Genomic DNA, 18,880 nt, shown 5'->3' on the forward strand with positions numbered 1-18,880 from the left:
AGGCGATGTGAGATCTCCTGTGCCTAGAAGGTGACACAGTGGAAGCTGTCGAGGTAGGGGGAGAACGGTCCCCTTCATTGGCCCCTCAACTTGATGAACTCAGGGCCACTGCTGAGTCATAAAAAGCACAGCCTGAGGTCCAACAGTGTTGATCCTGCAGGGCAGAGTGGGGCCCCGTATGCCTTTCAGGACCTGGGTGACACCTGTTGCCAGTTGGCGACAGCAAGGAGAGGATCAACCAGGGTCACATGAACTGCAGACTTAACAGAAGTGAACTTAGCTAAAGAGAACTCAAAACTGCTCACCAAAAAAGACATCATTCACCTCAGACCAGTTAAAGCAAAGAAATGGAAAGGCGTGAGGCTAGAGAGGGCTCAGTGGTTAAGAGTGTCTACAGCCCTTCCAGAGGACCCGAGTTTGGCTCCTGGTGCCCACTTTGGGCAGCTCATGACCTCCTGTAACTCCACCTCCAGGGAATCTGATGCCCTCTTCTGGCTCCTGTGTGCACCTGCACTCAGGTGCATATCCTCACATATACACAAATAAACAATAAGAAAGGGAAAAGGGAAATCAGTGGCCACTGTGGCAGGGGAGAGCAGCAGGCGGCTTTGTTACTGGTGCAACCACATCAGCGCAAATACTGCATCACTGAGCAACTCCACAGGCTGGTCTCACCTGGGAAGTAATTATGGCTATGCATGCTAGGAGGTGAAGGAAAGTCCACAGGGCTGTCTCTAACAGCAAGAAGAGAGCACCTGGGGACAGGAGCAGGATGGCCAAGCAAAGCGTGTAGTGGAACGCAAGGCTGGGAAAAAAAAAGGGAAGAATTGCAGCGGCAAGTAAGCCACAGTCACCTATGGTGGAAAGCAAATGCCAATTCCAGGAAACTTCACAGAAAGGCTGCTTTCCAGGAGGGCTCTCAGGCCCGAAAACCAAGCAAACTGTTGGGACAACTGAGCAGGAACAAAAGGGGAACCACAAGCATGGAATTCGGGGTGCCATCCACGCGGATGGAGTGAGAATGTGTTTAACAGCGCATGTGGAGCCCAGGCACCATGTTTCCTTGAAACCTCCTAGCTGCCGCTTGGATGAGGCAGCCTAGACCGCACTATGGCTGAAGTGGAGCCAGCTGCTCACTGATAATACCACACGCAGACCCTCCTGTGAGGGCCAAAACCCAAACCACAGAAGAGAAAACAGCACAAGTACCTCTCATGGAGTGTGAGATGTCACAGAGAGGGGGCAGGGCACGACTACACAGGAAGTGACCAGACACCAAGCTGGCTAGACTCAGGATGAAATATACATCACATACATACCCACACTGTAACTAGCAGGTAACCTGTAAAATATCTATGCTTGTGGTATTTATATATTATAAATGTTTTATCTATAATGAGCTTTTACAGAGCAACTGAAACTGTCAATACTGCATTTTATGTCATTTTTAAAAATTCTCACTTTTAATGGCTGGTAAAAGTAGGGAGGTCTTTTTTTTTTTTTTTTTTTTTTTTTTTTTTTTTTTTTGAGACTGGGTCAGGTAGTCCAGGCTAGCCTTGGACTCCCTATGTAAAACAATGATGATCTGACCTCCTGATCCTCCTGCCTCCACTTCACCAGGGCTGGGATTACAGGAACCCAGGGCATCCTGTACCCTGTCAACCGAGCCGCATCCTCAGGCTCCTTCAAAGAGACATGGGGTTGCAGCCGGCCAGTCTCCTTTAACCCACCAGGGGGGCTAAAGGTCAGAACGACCCTTGTTTAACTTTGTACTCGAAAAGCATCAGTAAGTAGTATGTAATTTTGGTTCTTAAAATATTCATATTGTTCATATAGCCAATGAAACATGCAAACGGCGGTTTGCACGCAGGACGGCTCTTTCCTGCCTGAGGCCTCGGGCACATTGCTAAGCACTGGAAGACAGGGCAGGAAGTCCTTATTTAGGTCCGACCAATGACTGGGAGAGAAAGACCTGCTCCAATCGGCCATTCAAACCTTAAAACATCAATTATGCTAAGGCCATGAGTTCATAATGGCTCCAAATAAATCACACACAAACAATCCTAACTGATCACCCGGGAAGGATGTTAATAAACTGACCTATTATGTTTAAAGTGGTAAATAATGGGGCATTCATCTGGTGTTCCCATCTATCTGAATTCTCCCATTGTGGGCGCAGGGGAGTTTCCCTTTATAGATGTTTTCCAATTCACAGGGGAGGAAGAGATGGCCAAATGGGAACAAAGTGGCACCCAGGACAGTTAACCAGGGAATTGGTGAGGGAGGCCACCAACCACTAAGGACAAGGCCAGCTGAAGCCACACTCCTCCCAATGAGGAGGTACCACTGTTTGCGAGGCAGCCTTCCAAATACTGGGAAGCCTGACTGTCACACCTCTCCAACGGCATGTTGGCATACAGGACATCTGTGTCACACCTCTCCAACAGCATGCGGACATACAGGACATCTGTGTCACATCTCTCCAACAGCATGCTGACATACAGGGCATCCATGTCACACCTCTCCAACAGCATGCGGACATACAGGACATCCATGTCAGACCTCTCCAACGGCATGTTGACATACAGGACATCTGTGTCACACCTCTCCAACAGCATGCGGACATACAGGACATCTGTGTCACACCTCTCCAACAGCATGCGGACATACAGGACATCTGTGTCACACCTCTCCAACAGCATGCGGACATACAGGACATCCATGTCACACCTCTCCAACAGCATGCGGACATACAGGACATCTGTGTCACATCTCTCCAACAGCATGCGGACATACAGGACATCCATGTCACACCTCTCCAACAGCATGCGGACATACAGGACATCTGTGTCACACCTCTCCAACAGCATGCGGACATACAGGACATCCGTGTCACACCTCTCCAACAGCATGCGGACATACAGGACATCCATGTCACACCTCTCCAACAGCATGCGGACATACAGGACATCTGTGTCACACCTCTCCAACAGCATGCGGACATACAGGACATCCGTGTCACACCTCTCCAACAGCATGCGGACATACAGGACATCTGTGTCACACCTCTCCAACAGCATGCGGACATACAGGACATCTGTGTCACACCTCTCCAACAGCATGCGGACATACAGGACATCTGTGTCACACCTCTCCAACAGCATGCTGACATACAGGACATCCGTGTCACACCTCTCCAACAGCATGCTGACATACAGGACATCCATGTCACACCTCTCCAACAGCATGCGGACATACAGGACATCCATGTCAGACCTCTCCAACGGCATGTTGACATACAGGACATCTGTGTCACACCTCTCCAACAGCATGCGGACATACAGGACATCTGTGTCACACCTCTCCAACAGCATGCGGACATACAGGACATCTGTGTCACACCTCTCCAACAGCATGCGGACATACAGGACATCCATGTCACACCTCTCCAACAGCATGCGGACATACAGGACATCTGTGTCACACCTCTCCAACAGCATGCGGACATACAGGACATCCGTGTCACACCTCTCCAACAGCATGCGGACATACAGGACATCTGTGTCACACCTCTCCAACAGCATGCGGACATACAGGACATCCGTGTCACACCTCTCCAACAGCATGCGGACATACAGGACATCTGTGTCACACCTCTCCACAGCATGCGGACATACAGGACATCTGTGTCACACCTCTCCAACAGCATGCGGACATACAGGACATCCGTGTCACACCTCTCCAACAGCATGCGGACATACAGGACATCCGTGTCACACCTCTCCAACAGCATGCGGACATACAGGACATCCATGTCACACCTCTCCAACAGCATGCGGACATACAGGACATCCGTGTCACACCTCTCCAACAGCATGCGGACATACAGGACATCCGTGTCACACCTCTCCAACAGCATGCGGACATACAGGACATCTGTGTCACACCTCTCCAACAGCATGCGGACATACAGGACATCTGTGTCACACCTCTCCAACAGCATGCGGACATACAGGACATCTGTGTCACACCTCTCCAACAGCATGCTGACATACAGGACATCCGTGTCACACCTCTCCAACAGCATGCTGACATACAGGACATCCATGTCACACCTCTCCAACAGCATGCGGACATACAGGACATCCATGTCAGACCTCTCCAACGGCATGTTGACATACAGGACATCTGTGTCACACCTCTCCAACAGCATGCGGACATACAGGACATCTGTGTCACACCTCTCCAACAGCATGCGGACATACAGGACATCTGTGTCACACCTCTCCAACAGCATGCGGACATACAGGACATCCATGTCACACCTCTCCAACAGCATGCGGACATACAGGACATCTGTGTCACACCTCTCCAACAGCATGCGGACATACAGGACATCCATGTCACACCTCTCCAACAGCATGCGGACATACAGGACATCTGTGTCACATCTCTCCAACAGCATGCGGACATACAGGACATCCATGTCACACCTCTCCAACAGCATGCGGACATACAGGACATCTGTGTCACACCTCTCCAACAGCATGCGGACATACAGGACATCCATGTCACACCTCTCCAACGGCATGTTGACATACAGGACATCTGTGTCACACCTCTCCAACAGCATGCTGACATACAGGGCATCCATGTCACACCTCTCCAATAGCATGCGGACATACAGGACATCCGTGTCACACCTCTCCAACAGCATGCGGACATACAAGACTTCTAAAGGCAGAGGACCAGGCCCAGCCTCCCCACAAGAATGACAGAAGTTGAAAGAAAAGAAATTCCGCAGGACAAACTATCAAGTTAATGTTTCTTGCAGTAAAAATGGCTGAATAAACACTGTGATAAGTTCATCTTCATGAGACATTTGAGGGGGCACTTAACACAGAGAAGCAACAGAGTAGTGCGGGGTAAGACAAACTTAGAGCAGCACTCTCTTAGGCTGATTCCAGTGCATCCCAGGATAAAGTCATCCAAGTAAGCAAGATGGCCTGGGAGATGGCTCAGCAGTAAAGTGCCCACTGTTCTAGCAGGAGCACCCAGAGCCACGCAAACAGTCTAAACCTGCTGCCACAATCCCAGTCCTGGGAAGACTGTTGGATCCCTGGGGTTCGCTGGGCAGCCAGATCAGAGAGTTCCAGTGAGAGACAAGTGAGAGAGAAGAGACTTGATGTTGACCCTCTGACCTCCACAGATGCAAGTGCACTTGTACACACACACACACACACACACACACGGTGGGTGGGTGGAGAGAAGGAGAGAGACTTTTAAAAGTCTAACCCATTTAAAAGTCCCCCAGGCATAAGGAGAAGGAAGGCAAGCAGAGACAGTGACAGCTTTCCCACCTGTGCAGGTCCTGCCTTAGCCAGCCACAGTTAGGTCAATAGCCAAGGCCAGCCCAGCACAGCAGATGGTGTGGGTGTGCTGTAAGGAGCCAGGCCCCAGCCTTCCACCATGATGCAGGAGGTGGTGTGAGCACAGCTGCTGTCTGCAGGCCATACTATGCCTGGGGCCTGCCTTGGCTTTGATTGACTCCTGGTGGTTGCTGAGAGGAATGTGGACCCCAAGTAGCCAGATCCTTGGCTTTTCTAAGGGACGCTGGAAGTCTATTTTTCTGTACAATTCCCTGCTTCGTTAATGCTGGCATCTAATCTAAACAAAACAAAATACTGTGTGGGTAGGCCAAGCAAATTCTTCAGGCTGACAGCACCCTGGGAACACCAGCAGGCCACCCCTTTTCCACATGAGACTGACTACAACTCAGTCTGTGTGTTACGAAGATGTGGAGAGAGCTATTTAGTCAGTTTGGGATCCCAATGAAGCTGAGGATTCAAAAGATGTTATCAACTCCCAGAACCTGTATGCACCAGCTGCTGGACATTTCACAGGCACCCTACCACCCTCAGTTTATTCAACAGAACCCCTATTTGTCCAGACTTTTGGAAAACCAGCGAGCAGGGAGTGTCCTTCCAGCTTCTCTGGGATAGCGGACTCAAAGGGCCACAGATGAAACCCATTTGTTAGCTCACAGCAAGCGATTTAGTCTAAAGTGCTTGCATCGAACAGGCCTGCCATAGACCCAAGCTGGATGCCCCACACTGGCTGCAACATGACCCGGGGGGTGGGGTGGGAGGGGGGCTCTGCTCCGCTCACCTGCCCAGAGATCTAGTTTCAGAGCAGCAAAGAAGAGATGAAACAGACATCAGGCCAAGCATGGCAGGCTTTGTGGCTAAGGATGGGAGCAGACAGCCCTCGTGCCCAACCCCAAGTATCTTCCACTTTACCTACAAACAGAGCGGATGAGTGAAGCAGGCCTGGCCCTGCCTTTATAAATGGTCTCAATGTGATTGGATCCCCAGATCAATAAAAAATTAAAGAGGTGTCAAAAAACGCTGTGGGAGAGAGCCAAGTTGATGGTTTAATCATTCCCCAAGACCGAAGTGCTTCCCCAGGTGCCAAACCCACGTCAGATGCACCCAGGGCAAAGAAGTAAAGCCCGACGGGATGGCAAAGCACAAAGCCCAAAGGGAAGCCCAATAGTGGCTCCGTGGGATGGAGGGAAAAACTACAAGTTCTTCACAAAAGAGGCACAGGATGGGAGTTAGCCCTCCGGGAGAACAAAACCCCACTAGCTGCACAAAGTGTATTCACTGTACAGAAGGCAAGAGTGGCTAAATGCTGACCAATCAGTTCCTAGCCGTGAGCCATGAACTCCCTTTTTGGGGGATTTGCTTTTTCATAAAGAAGTAGAATACAACCAGAGCAGATATTTGAGGAGGATAAATAGATATTTATGTATTACATAAACATACAAGATTACATTAGGTGTGGCCTGGGAGACAGAGGCCTATCATAGTCCACAGCACTATATGCAGTACCACCCCAGTCTCCCCCAGAGGGGCTGTAGCATTTGTCCTGACCCAAGTGAGGTGCCCAGTGGGTCCAGAAACATCGGTGCTCACCAAGGCAGAGAGGCAACTGGGCCCTTCTGCCTCTGTCCTAATAGGAATTGAAGTAAACAGAGAGCCCTCTGTGACACGTGCCAATGCTGAGCTACCCCCCCTCCCCCGAGCTGATCCCCTTTCCCCAATTTGTGACTTCAAGAAAGCAGTCTTGTGAGGAGGTGGCTGTTGGATAGAGCTCACATAACTCATAACAAAAGACATTGGTGCACATGGGCAGTAGCCATCTTGGTCCTCTGTGCCGGGCACCTATGGAGGACCTGTTTTGGAATGCAGGCTGAAAGGGTAGCCACTCCGGGAAAGGTTTTCCGTGCTTTGACCTCCCAAGGCAAGGGTTGATCCTCTGAAAACATCTGCCCTACAGAATCGCAGAGACAGGTAGAGCTCATCGGAGGCCGGCAGCAGCCACGGGAAGGCGGCTTCATGGTGTGAGGCAGCAGCCTGGAGCACACAGAGAATGCGCTGAAAGGCTTAAGCGGCACAGCGATGGACAGAGGGGACAGGGTGGAGGTGCACCGAGGGACAAACTTGAGCTGCTGCTGGGGAGAGGAGACTTCTGACCCAACACAGGCTCAGTTAAGTGGTCCTCAAAGCCACTGCTGGGGAGAGGAGACTTCAGACACACTGCAGGCTCAGTAAGTGGTCCGCAAACAGTACCCCGTGCCAATTCTGTGGGTTTGTCTTACACAGGTAGGTTTTCTGACTTTGGGACTTTCTAAGGAGCCTTTGCTGAATTGACAAGAGGAAGGATGAGAAGGATTCAGGCTGAGTCAACCTCACAGCTCTTCTTCAAAGCCCAGCATCCTCATTGATATCTGGGGTCTCCCTCCCTCCCACCCCGCCAGAGTCCACTGGGATGATGACTTTGATGCTGCTGGGTATTGGGGGTAGAGCAGAAAGATCTGACCAGTGTGACTTAAATTCTTTCCATGTTTGCAGATCCCTGTCAAAGACCCTATAGAGGGCTGGGGAGATGGCTCAGGGGGTAATGCACTTGTTGCGCAAGGGTGAAGGCCTGAGTTTTAATCTCAGAGACCCATCTAAAAGCCATGAGTGGTAGTACGTGCCTGTGATCCTAGAACTCCTACAGCCAGATGGAAGGTGGACACAGAAGAGCTCCCGAGAGCTTGCAGTCAGACTGCACAGCTAAGAACAACAGAGACCCCATCTCCAAAAAGGTGGACGGTGAGGATGGGCACCCAGAGATGTCCTCTGCCCTCCACACACAGTACACATATATCACACACACACACACACACACACACACACACTACACATACGGCACACACACAGTACACATATGGTATATACACACACTACACATATGGCACAAACACAATACACATATGGTACACTCAAACACACACACACACACACACACACACACACACTACACATACGGCACACACACACACACACACACACTACACATACGGCACACACACAGTACACATATGGTACATACACACACTACACATATGGCACACACACACACAATACACATATGGTACACTCAAACACACACACACACTCACACACACACACACACACACACACACACACACACACACACACACACACACACACACCCCTTTCCAGGAAGTTTTACAATATTCTTGAGACTTGGAGGCCACTTTCACCCACAGAGGTGGGTACCCAGGCCAGACACCCAGGCAGGAAGCCCAAACAGAACCTCTAGACCCAATATACTCCAAAACGAGATGGGACCCACGAGCCAGAACTAGCCCTGCTTATCATGGGATGGGTATATAAGACACCCTGTCCTGCCATGGCCGTGCCAGCCAATGATCTCGCAGTGCCTGTGCACAGGGGATGTGTGCTGCTCCTTTGGCAGAAGGCAAGGAATTGGGATCAGCATGACCACACACAGAATCCCCGCCCCCGCCAACAGATGTTCCCAAGGCGAATGACACTGTCTCCGAGGGACCAGCATTAATTCGCTATAAGGAAAAGGGTGAAAAACACTTCACGTATTCACGGGCCATCAATACCCAGTAGAGTGTTGTGGTACATAAACACAGTCTGTTTATGATGCCAGTATCCCATGACTCAGTGGCTAAGAAAACATAAAAAGTGGAAAAAGGACGGTGGTAGGAGCACTTGCCTCACACATAGAAGGCTCTAGGTTCAAGCCGAGTACCCACTCCCATACACAAAGCATTCGATGAAGACCCATGTGTGTGTGACACTACACTACTGATTTTGGCATGGGGGTTACTATAGTTCACTATGTAAATACAGTGTAAAATATTCCCTTTTCATTCAGCTACGTCCTGTTCATGCATTTCCTATGAAGAATAAAACCTGAAGCAGCTTTCAAACTGGTGTTTCCCACACCAGTAGATGCTGGCTCACGTGTGTGCATAGTGTAAGCTGTCCCCCACAGGTCACCTCCAGGCTCCAGCAAGCACCAGACCACATCCTCTCTCCCAAGAAGGGAGAAACACATCAAGGATGTCTGTTGAGTCGGGGCCTCTGTTCCTTCTGCCCCCACAGTCCCCTTTCTGTGGCTAAGACCCAAGGACATGCTCATGCCCCCCAGGGCCTGTGGTAGACTTGGTGGTGAGCTGGCCTGATGACCCCCAAACCACAGTTCAGCTGTGACATCCATATGGCTCCCAGGAGGAGTCACCGCTAGCGAAAGTCACTGGTGACAATCACTTCTGAGTTCATTTTGACATCACTCCCAAGGACCTACGCCTGAGCACAGAGCTCACAGCCACCCTGGGTTCATACTGAGGAAGTGGTAGAGGTGACCTACACTGGTGCCCTACTTTGGCATTTCTACACGCCTCTCCAACAACCCAACTCAGGGAAAGATGAACACCTCAGCTCCATCTCCTTGCCAACTGTGTCTAAAATGAATGCAAAGCCCAGGCAGGGCTCTGAGATACTCAGACTGCAGACCATATCGGGCCTATGCATGCTCTGTGTTACCTAAATGTACACATCTGTGAAGACGCTTAATTTACAAACTGGACCATGGACACTGAACGAGGCATTATAGGAAAAGCCGCGTAAAACTATTTCTTTCCAGAATCTTCCATTTAATATTTTTTGACTGAGGCTGATCGGGTACCTGAAACTGACGAATGAAATCCAAAGATAAGGAGGTGACTTTAAATCTTTGGCCGTCCTGGAAATGACACATGAGCTTGACTCTCTCCTTCCAACTCTTGCCTCCCTAGAGTCAGTTTCTCAAAGGCAGCCAGAGCCATTGTCTTCAAGGCCCTGGAGAGGACTCCACTCCCTGAAATGCTCTTCCTTCAGACCTTCCTGTGGTGATGCCTACCACCCCACCCCCAGCTGCCCTCCAGCTCCTGACCTGCGTGACATCCCTCATTTGCCATGATTCACGCCCTTAGCCATTGGCATGCACAGTTCTATGTATCCTTATATCTCCATAACAAGCACAAGGCTTTGTTTCCTAGCCCTGCTCCCGTCCAATGTCCAGAGCAAGGCCTGGCTCAGGAGGCAGCCAGCAAATACATGAAGGTCTGGCCATGAGTAGTTGGAGAGGTCAGGGGCCAAGGATAGAGGGGAAGGAAGGGCTGAGGGTAGGGAGAGCTGGAGAGGATGGAGAAGAGATGGGGAGGGACTCGGTTACTGGACCAGCTGCCCTGTGCAGCCTGAACTGCCCAGTACAATCTGGGAATTCTAGAAGACAGACCGGTTCCCAAAGGATCCATGAGTCAGGAGAAAGCAGGTTGGTGTTTACAGACCACATGTCAAGGGTCAAGGGTGAAGGAGGACCTATCACACCTGGGATGTCACACATTTCCCACTGCAAGGAAACTTTTGTAAGCATCTCTAACCATCAGAGTAGGAAAAGCAGGTGAGCTTTCAGCACAAGAAGGAACAGGCCCAGGAAGGCAAGAAGACACAGGAATACAGGCCAGAAGAGGGGCACATGGCAGGGCACTTGGTCACCACCTCTGGAAGTACTGGGTGTAGAGCTCCTTGGATCCAGGGCAGTAGCAGAGCAAACCTCCAAGGCCAGTGTTTGCCTCTGTGCAGAGACCAAGCCTGATGTCCACTGTCCCCAGACCACACTCTGCTGGTGTGCAGCCCGTGTTCTGGGCAGCCAGCTCTGGCTCTAGGGGATGACAAAGGACCCCAAACCCAGTCACCCTCAGGCAGATGGAAGCATGCCTTGAGTCCACCTGTCTAAAATAAACCCCAAAGAACAGACCAAGACTTCAGAACCCCAGGTCACAGAGGAACGTGTGGGACTGTTCCTGGGGGCAAGACCAGGTCTCTCTGGAGGACCCAGGACCTTGGCAACGAAGGGCTAAACTCTACCCCACCTCACCCCGGAATGCAGTAGGCCACACTGAGCAGAGCCTTGGCAACAGGGCCAGGCAAGCACCAAATATAAAGTGGCCAGTAATACCTTGCTGCCTTAGGAGCCCATGGCTCAGGCCCAGGGAGGACAAAGCAACAATAGGGAAACTTGAATATAGCATTTGAGGGACCAGTGCTGGACTTCAGAGCAGACCTGCTATGGGCCACACCTCCAAGGCTGTGGGCTAGCGGAGGTCGGAAGACCATGGGAATGGCTCTGCTTCGAATGTGTAACATCCTGACTAGGACGTGCCAGGGCGCCCCGTGGTCTTACAGATTTTTAATGTCAACCAGGACAGTCAAAGTCACAACCCAACCTTTTCACCTTTTAATGTCCCAGAATGTCCCCTCAGGGGATTCTCTGCTATTACGAGACTGGGCAGACACTGTGAAGAAACGCCTCCTTCGGTGGAAGCCATTTGTGCTCAAATCTTTACATGTCTGAAGATGCAATCATGTTCAGGGAGGGGCGCTCACCCCAACACATCTGTGAGCCTGCCTGTCTCTAGAAAGTCACCTCCGGAGGCCCCACAGGGGCCACACATCCAGCTGCATCCCCTGGAGCATACACCATCCCATTCGTGGATCTGTGGCTATGACAGACAGAGGTGACCTCCTCTGACCCACCAAGGTCTCTCCCTCCAGTTCCATAGCAGAGGTGATTAGCTTTCATCTTTAATGCAAGATGGTGGACAAGGTGGGAGTGGGAGGGGCCTGCACACCTCTGCTCCCAGACACTAAACCAAGCTCCCCAGAGGCTGCTGGGTAGTGCCTGCCCTGCTCAGACACTAAGCCCTAAAGTGCTTTGCCTCCAATGGGGCCAACCCTCCCCCCTCCACGTGGAGTGAGGTTACAGCGGCAAGGGTGGGGATGGGGGAGGGACGGGGCAAGGGGGGGATGGAGGGATCCTTGGAGTTGCTACCATTGGGCTCTGTGGAGCTCTCTTCGCCCATGACCCTAATCAAACAGCAAGACTGGCTCTCACCTGAAGGTCTTATAGTCACGCATGGAGCATGCCCAGATTACCTCAGAGCAGGGAGTCACTGCTGCACTTGACTGTCAAGCTCCAGTTATTAACGGCTATTGGCTTAGTCTGTCCAGGCACACGGGGCAATGCTTTAGTTAAACATCCCAAATGCCTTTGCTTGCAGAGATTTGGCTCTGGTTGACAGTTCTATCTGAGAGATGTCTCAGAGCACCCCTGTAACCAGGCTGGGCAAGCCTCTGAGCAAACTGGTATGATTTCCTGTCATCCACATGTCTGCAATCAGTCCCAGGGGTCTCCTGGTAACCATGGCAACTGTTCTAGATCACCCTGCCTTGCTTGGTCACTGTTGGGCTCCTGGGAGTTAAACAGTCCTTAGTCATTTGTGTTTTCAGATACAGAGTGCACAGCCCTAACCCCAAAATCCAAAATGTCCTGAAATCCAAAACTTGAGTATCAAAATGATTCCCAGAAATTTTCAAATTCTAGATTTCTCCAGATTTCAGATTTGGGGGCTAGGGATGACAAGACGGTAAGACCGTGTTACAGAGTGTCCCCAGATCCAAACCACTCTTGGCTCTCAATGTTCTGGCTGTGGGACGCTTGACCAGGTATCCCGTGATACTGCCCATGACCCGTGAGCTGGAGCCAGAGGCAGGAGCAGCTGGCCACTCAGCGTTTCCTTCTCCAATTCAGAAATCTTCATCCCAGATTTCTTAGCTTCTGAAGCTTCAAAATAGAAGAGAAATCCCCTCTACCTACCCCACCCTCCCTACCTTCCGGGCACCCCTTGCTTATCCCAGAGCCCTGTCGTAGCTGCTCTGATGAGCTATGCCTCTGGCCAGGCTATGTGCCCACAAGCTGGGGGCACCACTGTACAAAGCCCTTCTTCCATCCTTTTATTGGCCCTGCACCCCATCAGCTGAGCTCGCCCCAGCGGAAACCCATTGCTACCCTCCATCAATGGTCTCTGTGTCCTGGCAGCACGTGGCGGAGCTGCCCACAGCCCCTATTCATGTTCCTGATAGAGCCCCTTTCAAGGGCTGTGCTCCTTCCTCACCCTCCACCCCTCCCTCATACACAGAAGAGTGGGATTTTCCTCCGTGGGAAAGAAAGGGAGCTTCGTCTTCCTTGCTCTCTGCTTTCCTGCCCTCCATCTAAATCTGGCCAAGAAGAGGGAGAGTGGAAGAGGTGAAACAGACCCAGTTTATGACCTCAGAAGACCCTCTAGTGGCTAGAACTCCCTTCATTGGCTTTTTCTTCTGAGTGGCGGGAGGGGACACCTACGACTGCCAGCACCCATCCCCAAGCTCCCACAGGGAGACTGTGCATGGGTGACACTAAAGGTTATCTTATTCTCTGCCTTCAAGTTAAAATGGAGATACTGAGGCCCAAGCAGGTGGCAGGGTTGACTGGGGCATATGGGGCCTTCTAGGATGGGGACATCGAGAGCACCTTCCTTGGGGACACTGAGGAAGCAAAGCTTCTTACCGTCATCCAGGTAGGTCTGGTCTAGGTTCTGTTCCTGTTTGACTGTCACTCCAGTGGGCAACGCTTCCTTCTGGTCACTGACTGGGGGTCCGTTTTTGGCAGCTCTTTGGTTCGGGGCAGTCTGTTGTTGGATGACTGTGGGATAGGAGGCTGGGCTCAGCCTCTGACCTTGGTTGATGGGAGGTGGGCCAGGCCTGGCAGAGTTGGGGCCGAAGTTTTCACAGTACATGATGTGTTGGAACTCCTGGTGACCCCCACCACGAAGCTGCTGGTTGGTAGGTGAGTAGTGGATCACGGGCGAGGCCTGCTGGCTGGCTGAGGATGTGTGTGGCATGGTGGAGCCCTGGCCCTGGCCTTGAGAACCAGCGTGCACTAGCACAGAGCGGTGGGCGTCAGCCAGGCTCAAGGGTGCTGCCAGAAGGGTCGGCTGCTGATAGCCCAGCAGGCCCGGACTCAGGCTCTTACTCCTCTGGTAGAGGGCAGCTGCGGGGCTCTGCTGCTGGTAGCGGGCATCGGGAGATGAAAGCCCGGAGCGGAACTGTTGGCAGGGGGCCATGGTAGCCACAAGACAGGAGGGGGACTCAGCCAGCATCGGGTGCTGTGGGTAATACGGCTGGCTCCCCAGGCCCCCATGGGCAGGGCTGCAGATCAAAGAGGAATCATATTCATCGCTGGGCTCCGTCTTGATGGCAGGGACTGTGGGAGAGAGAAAGAAAAGCACAGGGCTGAGGCAGTCATGGCGACCTGTGAATGTGTGTGGAGGTGAAGGGACAGTGATGGGGAGCCAGCCTGCTTTGGGAAGCCTAAAGTATAGAAGTATGTCTGATCTGTCAGCCTTGGGCCACAAGATCCCCCTGGGGTTGTGACCAGGTGAAACTTGGCCTTGGAATGCCCTTGAACTACAGTCTTTGCCAGCTGTGGATAGGTGGGGTGTAGGCTCCCCTCAGCTGGAATCTGCACAGCCTTGTTCTTCGAGATGGGCGCCAAGAAGAGGAAGTTTGTGGTAACCCCACCTTGACCCATACGTCCCCACCATCTCCCTGTTGTGTTTCCTCCTGCAGGGCACTGTCCATCACAGCCAATGATGTTCAGTCTTCACTGTCAGCTTGACAGGGTCTCAGCCACACCTCTGGGTGTGACTATGAGGGGTCATTTCTATTTGGGGTGAGTGAAGACCCACCCTGAGCGAGGGCAGCAGCATCCCATGGGCTGGGGTCCTAGGCCGAATAAAAAAGGAGGAAGGGAGCGAGGCCAAAGCATTCACCTCTCTGCTCCCTGACTAAGGATGAAACGCTACTGATGAGCCATCTCACACTCCTGCTGCCATGAAAGGCGGGACCCCTCAAAATAAACCCTTCACCCCTTACATTGCTTTTGTCAGGTATTGGTTATAGCAATAAGAAAATCGGCTAGCATCCTTTCCAACACCGCCCTCCCCCCTAAGCATCACCGGGACCAGGAGGGAAAGACAACTCCACAAACGAGTGGCAGAATCATCACAGAGTATGAGAGGGGAGGCCTCCTGAGAGTCAAGGGTTGGAGCAGGCAAGCAGGAGCCTAATTCTGACTCCAGGTCTCCAGGATCATTTCTGAAAATGTCATTCAAAGGCCAGCATCTCAGTTCTGGACAGCTAGATACCTGAGGGTTGGGCCTTGCTGCGGTCCTGTTGTACCAGCCAAGCACTGAGGCTCAGCCCAGGGAGGCTTTGCTGCTGCAGACAAGGGGGGAACACCGGAGAGCCGAGGACACAACCTCCTGGCTGAAGGGGCTGCTACACATGCAGACTTGAGCAAGGCCCTGCTGCCGCTCTAGGGCCCACGGAAGGAATGCCACTTCTGCTCCTGACAGCACATCACTTCAGTCCTCATAGGAATCACCCAAGCCTGCCATGCACCCTGCCAAAGCAGAGCTTACCAAGGCCTGATGTGTGGACCAGGGGACAGTGGCACACTGGGGTTTTCAGGGCTAAGAATGCAGGTTCGCAGGCCAGCAAGCCTTTCCTAACCTGCGGGGTGGTAGTGGGGACATGGGTTGGGGAGACTTTCCCAAGGGTGAATTTTTTTTCATTTTTTTTTTCTCAATTTATTTTGCAGCCACTATAGTCACTGAACCCATCAACTTGGGGTTTTTGGAGTTTTCATGGGAACCATGCTGGGAAGTTAGCTCCACGTTCTCCGGCCTACAGAAGTACATGAATGAGACCTTTTGGTCTGGCTGTGCCTCAAATGACCTTCCTACCACCACCATGTAGGGACAGTCAGGGACCCTGAGGGTTTCAGAGCAGGTCCTACCTGAATGTGACCAAACCTAGGAAAAGGAGGGGCAGCAAGAGACACCCGCTTCGCTGCCTGCAAATGCCCTTACCCACCACCAAGGAAGACATGGATGACAGTGGCAGTGGCAGCTGGCATCCATGGCTCAGACAGGAGCTACTCTTACAAGGACGTGCAGGCTAGCGCAAGAGAAAACTGAGGCTCAGAGGAAAGGAGTCACTGTCCCCAGGTAGCTCAGCTGGGAGCAGCTCTTGGGAGTCCCGAGCCCCTGGCCTGTGCTGCCCCGTCAATTGAAGGCTATCAGGGAGAACATCTCACCTGGGTGGTAGGTAAAGTGCTGTGGCTGACTTCGTTTTCTTTTTCCGTTGATGACGTAGAAGTTCACTTTCATGGGTACGCGGATGTGCTTGTTCCGGTACTCGGGGATCTCAACAAAAAGCATGTTCTGGAAGGGAAGCGGCTGCCGTGAACTTGACCGCAGGCAGCGTGCCTGCCGCACTTCTACCCAGATCCCCCAGTGTGTCCACCCAGGCCACCCCACAGCAGGCGGTCTGGCTTGCTCCCTGCATTTGTGGAGAAGATTAATCAAAGGGAATTTAACTTTTCATCCGGGCAAGGAAAGTTGATGTAGCAAAAGGTGTGAAGATGTCACTGTCACAAACCAGAGGACCTGGGGCTCCGTAAGTGACCCACTCAGTTCAGCTTGTACTTGCTCAATGTGGAAAGGAGGGAGGGAGGGAGGGAGGGAGGGAAGAAGGGAGGGAGAGATGGAGAGAGACACAGGGAGGAAAGGAAGGGTAGGAAATGGGGAGGGGGAAAAATAAAAAAGAAGGGAAGGAGAGAGGAAGTGGGGAAACAGGGGACAGAGGCCTCAGCGGGGACACTGAGCTCTCGGGTGGCTGGCATGGGGGCTTACAGGCTGACTCTTGTCTTTATCCACCGTTGCTTCCATCTCCCAAATCTGCTGCCCATCTGGAAAAGACAAAAACAACAGCCTTTGAAGGAACAGTAGAAGCCAAAATGGAGTCCACCATGCCACGTTCTCCATCATATCCCTTTAGCGAGGTGTGTGTGTGTGTGTGTGTGTGTGTGTGTGTGTGTGTGTGTGTGTTAGAGAAAGACACAGAGAGAAGATAATGTGTGTATGAGAGGATGTGTAGGTGTGAGAGAGTTGGGGTGTGTGTATGTATATGGGAGAAAGTATGTGTGTGTGTCAGAGAGTTGTGTGTGTGAGAGAATGTGTGTGGGTGTCAGAGAGTTGTGTGTGTAAGAGAGAATGTGTGTGTGAGTTGTGTGTGAGAGCGAATGTGTGTATGAGAGTTGTGTGTGTGTGAGAGACAGTGTGTATGTGGGTAAGGGAAGGGTATGTGTGTGTGTGTATGTGTGTGTGTATGTGTGTGTGTGTGTGTGTGTGTGTGTGTGTTAAAGAGAATGTGAGAGGGAGTGTGTGTGTTAGTTGTGTGTGTATAAGAGAGATAATTGTATGTCCACATATTCTAAAGCTCCTTTGCCAGAGAGACTCGTGTCCCAGTAGGAAACAACATTAGAACAGCAGAAACTTGAAGCAGCTGCAGATTCCACCATTGGAATCTATTCCAATCCAACGCCTGTTTCTCTTCCTTAAAATAAAGTCACCATTCTCCACGGCACCTGATTTTACATTTGTCTTTGTGGCACCTTTTGTCTGTTTCCAAATGGCCCTCAATCCCAAGGCTGTCTCAAGAGCCTCAGTATGGTCCCGGCTTGTTCCCAATGTCCCCATCATCTGCTATCCCACTCTAAATCGGGACAGAACAGGTGGCCTGAGGGTGCCTGAGTCAGGGGTCACCAGGAGGTGAGAAAACCCCCAAGCCCACCTGCACCTTCACTGGGCTCCCACGTGAGTCACGGTCGAGGGTGCGACGGCTCTGCTGAGCAGTGGCCTCTCCTTCTCAGGGGCAGAGGGCTGTTCATTCCCCTAGTCTGAGGCCAGCAAACAGGGCCAAACAAAACTCTTTATTTTCAAATTATAGGTTTCGCTCCTGACCACCTACACTGACCGCTAGGCAGTTTTCACTGAAACAAAACATTTCCATGAGAGCTTCCAGGGTGTTTGTGGAGCGCGAATGCTGAAGGATATTAAATGGTTTTATGAGAAAGGGAACATTCTCGAAGCTAGTAAATGCTTGGAAAATGCTGAGTCAAAGCCCAATGGGTCCCTTGACTTAGTAGACTTCAGCATGCTCACCACAGTGGGATGTGAGGCAGAGAACACCCCAATATCTAGCCTCAGAACTGTGTCTCTTTCTGGAGCAAAGCTACTAGTGTATGCTGTAATCACTTAGGCCTCCTAACTTTGGGGGTTAGCCAGAGGGGGGTGGGCTGAGAGCAGCATTTGAACTAACTGGCCTAGAAACAATCCCCACCCCCACCCCCAAATCTTGTAATTGCTACAGAACAAGTGCAATTGGAGGTTCTTACAATAAGGGATAAGCCAGAACGCTTGGGAACAGCCAAGGCTCCAGTCTTGGCCTGGCTTCAATGAGGTGCAGTTGTGAATTTGAGCTCTACCATCTATATAATATAGGTCAAGTATGGCCACACTAGTGCCTGCAACCCCAGTGATGCAGCGAGTATATACAGAAGGGTCTCTGAGGCTCACCAGTGCCAGCATAGCTGTAGGGTCAGTGAGAGACCCCCCCCCCAACTCAGAAATATAAGGTGGAATGTGATAGAGTGGGACAGCCGAGGTCCTCCCCTGGCTGCTACTCTGGTACACACAGGCACATGTGCCCACGCATACACTACA

General features: G+C 51.7%; 1 protein-coding gene across 3 annotated transcripts in view; it reads right to left on the reverse strand.

Annotated features, from left to right (window-relative positions):
- The window catches only part of Nfatc2 (nuclear factor of activated T cells 2), a 130,202-nt gene that overhangs the window by 14,062 nt on the left and 97,260 nt on the right, over positions 1-18,880 (reverse strand). For all 3 annotated transcript variants that reach the window (XM_051143861.1, XM_051143858.1, XM_051143860.1), the window contains exons 7-9: positions 17,009-17,064; positions 16,411-16,537; positions 13,819-14,514 (exon numbers count right to left, since the gene is read on the reverse strand). In XM_051143861.1, coding sequence (XP_050999818.1) covers positions 13,819-14,514; positions 16,411-16,537; positions 17,009-17,064 — 879 coding nt within the window. The remainder of the gene's footprint in view (positions 1-13,818; positions 14,515-16,410; positions 16,538-17,008; positions 17,065-18,880) is intronic.

The sequence above is a fragment of the Acomys russatus genome, chromosome 4, assembly GCF_903995435.1.
Source record: "Acomys russatus chromosome 4, mAcoRus1.1, whole genome shotgun sequence".
Lineage (NCBI taxonomy): Eukaryota > Metazoa > Chordata > Mammalia > Rodentia > Muridae > Acomys > Acomys russatus.